The sequence below is a fragment of the Triplophysa dalaica genome, chromosome 6 (assembly GCF_015846415.1).
Source record: "Triplophysa dalaica isolate WHDGS20190420 chromosome 6, ASM1584641v1, whole genome shotgun sequence".
NCBI classification, from domain to species: Eukaryota; Metazoa; Chordata; class Actinopteri; order Cypriniformes; family Nemacheilidae; genus Triplophysa; species Triplophysa dalaica.
Genome location: NC_079547.1, coordinates 10,901,460 through 10,910,739, shown reverse-complemented (window position 1 = coordinate 10,910,739; position 9,280 = coordinate 10,901,460). Strand labels below are relative to the sequence as shown.

Sequence of the window (9,280 nt, the reverse complement as noted above, 5' to 3'; positions counted from 1 at the left end):
CTCGGCCAGTATCTTCTGGGTCCCCCTGGGAACTGGACATCTGGATTCTACGACAATCAGCCACGATCCGCTCCCATTCCCTGCTCTTCGCCATCGGAGTGGATCGAGCTGGTTTAACACGGAACACTTCTTCCCAGCAATCTGTAAGGACATTCATGACCAGAAGAGCTTGATGTACCCCCAAACAGTGGTCTTGGACAACCACTACCCCTTTCTGGGCTACAGTGACTCCATGAATCTTAAAATCAGTTACCAAGTATCCAACATGGGGAATATCCAGGCCATTCTCCCCTCTCAAAGTAAGCCACGGGGCTTCCATTCCCTGCAGTTGACGGGCATCAAAAAGTTCTTGGCACAGACTCTTTTAGAAAACAAGGTGACTTGAGAGCCAGTATCCATCAGGCACCGGAACTCAACGCCATGCACTTGGACTCCACAGTCGGGCAGTGCCCCACCAAACTGTCTCTAGGAACAAACAACGAAGAAAGTTGCGATAAAGGGGTCCCGACCACTTGACCCACAGTGGCCGGTGACTCTAGCCGCACTGGGGGCTAATGTGCCCAGACTCTCCGCAGCTGTTACAGATTGGCCGTCCCTGTTCGTCCCACTGGAACCTCAGACCAGTAGGCCGGGCAGGACGTCGTCCCGGCACTCGACTCCCGTCCGAGTAGGAACGTTCACGGGGCAACTCCTCCAAAAGGGTACTAGACAACTCAGTCATTTGCTCTCAAACGTCATTCATAAGCTCCGTCCATAGGGTCTCCTTCAATCGGAGACTTCTGAAGGTGTAGGGGCAGAAATCCCACTAGTGCTCATACACATGGAAGGATCAACCGTCTCTGCATGGTCCAGCTCCAGGGCCAAGGCCTCTCGCCGCAGACCTTCGAACGTCAGCCCATGGTCCCGGCGAAGCTGTAGGAATAAACTCTGCCGGATGGGCCCCTCGCGGAGTCCCAAGAGGTACTGATCCCGCAACAAGATATCTTCTACCCCCAAGCCATGATCACGTCACCCCTTCAACCTAGCAAACTGCTCCCGTAATCGTAAGGCAAAAGCCCGCAGGGTCTGCCTGGGTCCTTGTTTACAATTAAAGAACTGGGCTCTCAGGACGGCCACCGGGGTGGCGTCACTGTACTGCCCGACCTGGAAATCGAAGATTGCTTGGGCAGTGCCTCGGGTTGCTTCAGGCGCGGCTTGTACTTCCCTTTTAGCCTTGCCTTCGAGTGAATTCACCACAAACTGAGTCTTCTGCGAGGCACTCAGCCCCTGTAGTCCCGCCAGGTTCTCTACCTGAGCCTTCCAGTCTGTCAAACTCAATTCTGATCCTGGTCCTCCATACTTCTGGGCCCAAGGGGCACCCACAAAGACAGGCGTAACAGGAGGCCGGACTGCTGGCAATCTTCGTCCGCCATCCTGGGCCTCTGGTCGCTCAACTCAAGGTGGAAACCCTGCAGACCAGGGGTTCTCAACCTTTTGCAAGCTGGGCCCCCCAAAGCTGCTTCATTGCAGTTGGGGCCCCAGCGCCCCCCCCCCCCCCACACCACACAACCTTGGATGGATGGAAGGATGGATGGCCGGCCGGCTATTATCTTTAGGCCCACATTATTATTATTATTATCATCAGTAGCTGTAGGTAGGCCTATTATCATTACTAGGCTATTGTTATAATTGGCAGTAGAACCAGACTTCTAATGTGAGCTTGCAGACATTATTATTATTATTATGAGTAGTAGTACGCCTATCATCATTACTAGGCTATTGCTATATAATTATATGAGGTTAAATGCTTTATTGTTGTTGTTGTTGTTATTATTATTATTATCATCAGTATAGGCCTATTATCATTACTAGGCTATTGCTATAATTGGGAATTTGCACCAGACCTCTGATATTAATGTATGCTTTATTATGGTTATTATTACTAGGCCTAATAGTAGGTATCATCTGCATTTTGTAACAGAAGCTTGCAGGTACGTGATGTTAATGCGAGACCTGAGCCTGCTTTGCCTTGCAAAGATCCCCAATTCTTGGCTCAATGTTTGATAAACATAGTCTCAGATCATCCTCGATTTGTGCACGATTGCGGTATTTCGTTTTGAGTGCAGTCATTTTTGAGAATCCTGCCTCACACAGATATGTCGACGCGAAAGGAAGGAGAATCTTCATGGCGACGTCACAGAGTTCAGGATATTCCTGCATCAATGCTGCCCAGAATGATGAAAGAGGGCAGGGGTTAAAGAGTTCCTTCAGTCTACTGTCACTCTTCAGCTCAATAAGCTGTTCCTGCATATCAATTGATAGCTCGTTTGCTGTGCACACAAACGGATCTCGAACCCACGCAAAAGAGCGATAATCCTCTTTAAAGTACGTCGCAAATTGTTTTCTCATTGCTGACAGGTGCTCAGACGCTGATTGAAATAGGGATGAGAAATCGTGTGACGTGCCTGCATCAGTGATAAAGTCTGCAAGGCTGGGAAACATGTCGCAGTTCCCTTGACTGATGCGGCCATGCCAGAGGTCTAGTTTTTGTGTGAAGGCGTGCACTTTGTCTGCAAGGATCAAAATATGAGTTCCGCGGCCTTGCAAAGACAGGTTGAGGCCATTCAAGCGGTCAAATATATCGACCAAATAGGACAGAGACGCAAGCCACATAGTGTCTTCCAGATGCTTCGCCAGATCTGATTTGATTTCTGTCAAAAACCACTTCACCTCCTCTCGAAGCTCATACAACCGCTGTAGCACCCGCCCCCTGGAGAGCCAGCGAACTTCAGTGTGCAGAAGCAGCTGTTCGTGCCCTGACCCCATCTCCTGGCAGAGGACCCCAAACAAGCGAGAGTTTAACGGCCGTGATTTGATAAGATTTATCATTTTCACGTATTGGTTCAGCACGGAGTCAAAAAGAACCGGCATTTTTTTAGCAGCTAGTGCTTCGCGATGGACCATGCAATGTGTCCATTTCACAAGTGGAGCTACTTGCTGAACTCGACCAGCTAGGCCACGCTCACGCCCCGTCATTGCTTGCGCACCATCCGTGCATAGGCCAACGCATCGGTCCCAAGCCAAACCATTTTCAAGGATAAAAATATTAAGGACATTGAAAATGGCTTCTCCTGTAGTGTGCAACTGAAGAGGCCGGCAAAACAGTACATCCTCCTCAATCGCCTTGTCCCGTAGATACCTGACATAGGTGAGGAGCTGTGCCTGCCCAGCAATATCAGTGGATTCGTCCAGCTGCAGCGCGTAGTAAGGACTCTTTTTTACAAACTCGATCAGTTGCTCTCTGATATCATTGGACATGTCTACAATTCTCCTAGCGACTGTGTCATTGGACAGTGGTACTGCACCGAGTTTGGCTGCTGCACTATCGCCTATCATTATTCTGCACATGTCTTGCGCTGCCGGCAAAATGAGAGTCTCTGCGATTGTATGCGGTTTACCCAGTTTACCGATTCTTTTGGCCACTACATACGATGCCTCCAAACACTGTTTAGACACAGTGCTGTGCACTGAAATGGTTGCCTGTTGCTGATGGAGGCCATCAAGCTTTCTTTTAAAATATTCAGCTGGCTTATTTTTAATGCCAGGATGCTTTGTTTCGAGGTGCCTTTTTAATTTGCAGGGCTTCATACTGCCGTTTGCCAGCACCTCGGCACACACGACACACTGAGGTCTCAGATCAGCCGTAACTGTAAACCCAAACTGCAGGTATGCTTCATCGTACCTTCTAAGCTTTTTTGCAGCTGGTGGTGCGTCGGTTGGCTTGTTGGTCCACACAAGAAATTTCTCCATTTTTGTTATGTGTTTTAAATAAAGTTTAGGCAATATGTAACTGTGTGTGTGGCTGTGTTGAGAGACGTATCAGGGGCTAATCAATCGGGACTTAGGGACGATCTTTAATTAAACGAACAAAATAATTATTTTGCAGACAATTCAGATTTTATTTGAATACTTAAAGATTGTAGTGTGTGTGTGTGTGTCTTAGTCGTGTGGGTTGTTTTAGCTAAGTGTAGCTACTGCCTAGCAGTTAAAAAAAAATACTGGCAAGGGCTGAGATTTGATCTAATCTTTAACAAAAATGTTTGTGGGTTTAGTCTTTAAAAAGACTGTTGGGGTTTTGTAGTAATGGCCTATGTAAATCGAGATTGATAACAGACTAGCGAGAGCTGGCACAAGTGAACTTGGCAAGAGACTAGACTAGAGTGAATGGAGAGCTATGTCTTGAGTCAATTTAAATCGCAGTTATTTATTTTTGTATTTTGAGTGAGTGAACATTTACATTTACAACCCGCTCTGCAAGCTAGGGCGGGAACGGCGGCGGCCATGCGCATGCGCGATTCATTTGCAGCCTGGACGCGGAGGGGTGTGTGTCTCCTCTCTGCTCTGAGTGCTGCGTGAGGCTACTGAGAGTCTGACCGCCTTGAAGTGCTTTTGGACGGGAGAGGGGCTAACGGCAGCACCCGCTGCTCGTTGTGAACAGTAGGCCTAACTGCAGAGTGACTCGTGCTTTCGAGTCTCCAAACACCACAAAAGTCTCCAAAAACAACAGTAAAATTCGCTGGATTTGTCACATTGACAAAAACAAGTCGCCAGGAGGATGATTTGTTTGTGTTATAAGCAGTGCTTGAAGTGGGGGAAAAGGTGGCGGTACTATCTTTGCATTGGCAAATCATTACATTTTTACAGTGAAAAACAAAACTTGGAGATATTGCTGTTACAACAATTTAGTGTTTTTTATTTATTAACAACATAAATGTATTTAAAAATGTTTTTTTGTGTGCGTGGCTGCGTGTATTTCACAAAAACTAAAGGAAAGCTTTAGCTGTAGCCTATATTCTGACTAGTTTATTCGTTTTATATATATATATAGGCTATATATATATAACTAAATAGGACCTCAGGTTTTATATGTTTGCAATCTCTGAAACTTCCGCCCGTCATAAAAATTAATTCTGATGGTTCAATTTTCTGCATTTTTCGCATCCGTAGCAATTATTTTGAGGGTTGTTTTTGACAATTGAGAGCCACCAAATGACGAATATGAAAAAACGAATAAGACAGTTTCGGACTTTTGAGGCTTGCGCAGCTTCTCGAGGAGAAATCAAACAAATGAGCGCCGTTTTCTAAAGTCTATGAGCGCAGCACACACAAATAAACTAAATTGACATAGTGCAGTTAAATGTGGTGATTTTATATTTATAACTTTTGAATGCAGTTCAGCAACATGCATCACACGACCTGACGACCAAGAGAGCTGACAATTGACCGTCACTTAATTTACCATCACCTCACGATTGAAAATGTGACATTGATTTCATATGACAGTTCAACAAACAAGTTATTAATAGTAAGTCACTTACATTTTTGACGAAATAATCACTGTTTTGGTCTATTTTAGCAGCGAAAATAGATCCGATGAATCCAAACAAAGATCACAGCATAGCGCATCTCACAGCAACAATCAATCTTGTTTTGAATGATTCAGTGTTTTGAACGAATCGATTGAGTCATGGATTCAATGACCCATGCACAAACATCTGTCTCATTCTTGATGAATCGGCCGTTTGAACGAATCGTTTGAATGAACGACTCAATGACTCGCTTAATAAAACCGCTTTTCACCTGCATTTGCGCTCACTATCCACAAACCAATCAAATTTGTTCAAAACTCTTTTTTTTTAAATCAGTCCAAACACATTTTAATTTTTATTCAGGAGTTATGTATATACACAACTATAACTTTTTATGAAAGTAGTTTAGTGATAAAAAAAATGTTAAAAAAAATATTTTTTCAGTTTTTTTTTTCTCTCCCATCCTGTAGTCTACTCGCGCCCCCCCGGGAGAGTGTCCGCGCCCCCCCGGTGCTGAACCAGTGCTGCAGACTATGCCAAGTTGTCACGGGCCGAGACGAGCCCCTTTTGAATGTACCACCTGGAGGAGTTACCCAGAGACACCAAAGACGGACAACAAGGTAAGTAATAAAAGTTCAGTTTTATTGAATTAAAATCCTAATTACTAAAACACATAGTGGAAGAGTTCCAACTCTGCTCTCCTCTGTCCAGCAGTGGTGGGAGCCCTTAGTGCAACAGTCGCAACCCAGCGGATAACAGAACGGAGGATCGGCTCAATCGCTCCTCTTCGGACGGAACTAGTAAGTAGACTTTTAAGTGATAATAAGGGAAGGGTCACTCAATAGGTCTTCCTCGAAGCAGACGACAGTAAGGGATCAAACAGATAGTGGTAAAGATCTTAACCCAGCGGCTTCTCTTCAGAGCAGGCAACGGCAAACAATGGGACAGGCTGTGGTAAGATACTTTCACACAGCGGCTTCTCTCCAGAGCAGACAATGGAACAGACTGTGGTAAGATACTTTCATACATCGGCTTCTCTCCAGAGCAGACAATGGAACAGACTGTTGTAAGAGACTTTCATACAACAGCTTATCACCAGAACAGACAGCAGATGATAGAACAGACCATAGTAAGGGATCCACTCACAGATCTGCCCACTGGGCCAACGGGTGGAAACAGAATTATACACCCACACTTGTACATGCAGTAAATCACTACAAAGAGTCACACATGTTCACTTCACACTAAGCACTGCAGTCCACAACAAAACTCACAGTGAATAAGGCTCCCACTCGCGGTTCCAGCCGGCGTCCTCTCCCATTAATAGGTCTGAATATCCAACGCTGTAAGGGGTATATGCTGCATAGATGATGTGGATGGTCAGCCACTCTTCAATCCTTAGCGCTTTCACTTCATAGATCCATTCATCCAGTTCCCAGAGTTGCTGAGAATAAAGTTCCGCCTTCACACCGTGTTAATCCTTCCCGCTCCCTATTCCCCTGCTCTTCACGCCAGAATGCCCTTTTTATAATCCACATCATGGATACGTGTCCCAATCACTGCTAGCTTTCCTCCTCTCGCACAGCTGACGCTCTCCTTTTCATTTAATAGCTGCGCTCGGACAAAAGACATGGGGGGAAAACCCGGAACCGGCCCGATGTCCCACTATAAGTGCCCCCACCCGGAAACATTTCCCATCATCTTGTGACACTGGTTTGGTGTGTTTCTATGCTGGTTTGTGCTGGTTTAATCTGGTTTAAACTGGTCATGTGCTGGTTTAAGATGGTCCTTAGCTGCTCATGCGCAGGTCAACAGCTGGTCAAACCAGAATCAAAACATACCTAACCCAGCATATGCTATTTTTTTCAACAGGGTTGACATACAGTTGTGTTCAAAATTATTCAACCCCCAATGCTGTAAATGGTTTTAGGGAATTTAGTGTACATTTCTAATTGTATTCAGAATGAAATCCTACAGGGGGGGGCACGGTGGCTTAGTGGTTAGCACGTTCGCCTCACACCTCCAGGGTTGGGGGTTCGATTCCCGCTTCCGACTTGAGTGTGTGGAGTTTGCATGTTCTCCCCGTGCCTCGGGGGTTTCCTCCGGGTACTCCGGTTTCCTCCCCTGGTCCAAAGACATGCATGGTAGGTTGATTGGCATCTATGGAAAAATTGTCCGTAGGGTGTGAGTGCGTGAGTGAATGAGTGAGTGTGTGTGCCCTGCGATGGGTTGGCACTCCATCCAGGGTGTATCCTGCCTTGATGCTCGATGACTCCTGAGATAGGCGCAGGCTCCCCGTGACCCGAGGTTGTTCGGATAAGCGGTAGAAAATTGATGGATGGATGAAATCCTACAAGGACTTCTTAAAGAACCATATGCAGCTAAAATGACATCAAATAGTTTTGTAATACAGTAGTAAATGTTTCTTTTGTGAATTCTTCATTGACATAATTATTCAACCCCTTAAAGACTACCACTATGAAGAACAGAGGTTCAATGAAGTGTTTTCAATCAGGTATTGAAAACACCTGTGGATATCAGGGAGCAGCAATAAAGCCTAATCAGCACCAATTAGGTAGCTTTAAAATGACTGTGATACTCAGCTCCTTCTAGACATTTAATGGTGTGGTTACAAACATGGTGAGGTCAAGAGAATGGTCCAGGAAGACAAGAGAACAGGTGATTACTCTTCACAGGAAGGGCAATGGCTATAAGAAGATTGCAAAGATGTTAAACATACCAAGAGACACCATAGGAAGCATCATTCGCAAATTCAAGGCAAAGGGCACTGTTGAAATGCTACCTGGTCGTGGCAGAAAGAAGATGCTGACTTCGACTGCTGTGCGCTACCTGAAGCGTAGAGTGGAGAAAAGTTCCCGTGTGACTGCTGAGGAACTGAGAAAAGATTTGTCAGATGTGGGTACTGAAGTTTCTGCTCAGACAATACGGCGCACCCTGCGTAATGAAGGCCTCCATGCCAGAACTCCCAGGCGCACCCCCTTGCTGTCCCCAAAGAATAAGAAGAGTCGACTGCAGTATGCCAAAAGTCATGTGGACAAATCACAGAAGTTTTGGGATAGTGTACTGTGGACTGATGAAACAAAATTAGAACTGTTTGGGCCCATGGATCAACGCTATGTTTGGAGGAGGAAGAACAAGGCCTATGAAGAAAAGAACACTTTGCCTACTGTGAAGCATTGGTGGGGGTCAATCATGCTTTGGGGCTGTTTTGCTTCTGCAGGTACTGGGAAGCTTCAGCGTGTGCAAGGTACCATGAATTCTATTCATATTAGAGATATTGGATGACAATGTGATGCAGTCCGTCACAAACCTGAGGCTTGGAAGACGTTGGACCTTTCAACAGGATAATGATCCCAAGCATACCTCCAAGTCCACTAGAGCATGGTTGCAGATTAAAGGCTGGAACATTTTGAAGTGGCCATCGCAGTCACCAGACTTAAATCCGATTGAGAACCTCTGGTGGGACTTAAAGAAAGCAGTTGCAGTGCGCAAGCCTAAGAATGTGACTGAACATGAGGCTTTTGCCCATGATGAATGTGCGAAGATACCCGTAGATCGCTGCAAGACACTTGTGTCAAGCTATGCTTCACGTTTAAAAGCTGTTATAACTGTAAAAGGATGTTGTACTAAGTACTAAGATTGAATGTCACTTGGGGGTTGAATAAAACTGATAATGATGTGAGCTCAGAAAAGACATTTGTGGTTATTTCATTATAAATGTTATGTTATATTTGTCTGACCTACACGTGCCTCTTTGATTTAATTGTAAGCAGGATGACTGAATGATCATAATCAATGTCAAACCGACCAAAACAATCAATTTCAGTGGGGGTTGAATAATTTTGAACACAACTGTATGAATATTGATATTCATTTGCTCTTTAATATGTCAGTAAACAAACTTGTCTAGA

General features: G+C 45.3%; 1 protein-coding gene across 1 annotated transcript; it reads right to left on the bottom strand.

Moving 5' to 3' along the window:
* Positions 1-1,008: 1,008 nt before the first annotated feature.
* On the bottom strand, positions 1,009-3,618 carry LOC130424980 (zinc finger BED domain-containing protein 5-like). The gene is made up of 2 exons (XM_056751008.1): positions 1,993-3,618; positions 1,009-1,341 (listed from the first exon to the last, which is right to left on the bottom strand). The coding sequence occupies exons 1-2, from the start codon at positions 3,385-3,387 to the stop codon at positions 1,009-1,011; spliced, it is 1,728 nt and encodes a 575-aa protein (XP_056606986.1). The 5' UTR covers positions 3,388-3,618.
* Between the last annotated feature and the right edge of the window lie 5,662 nt (positions 3,619-9,280).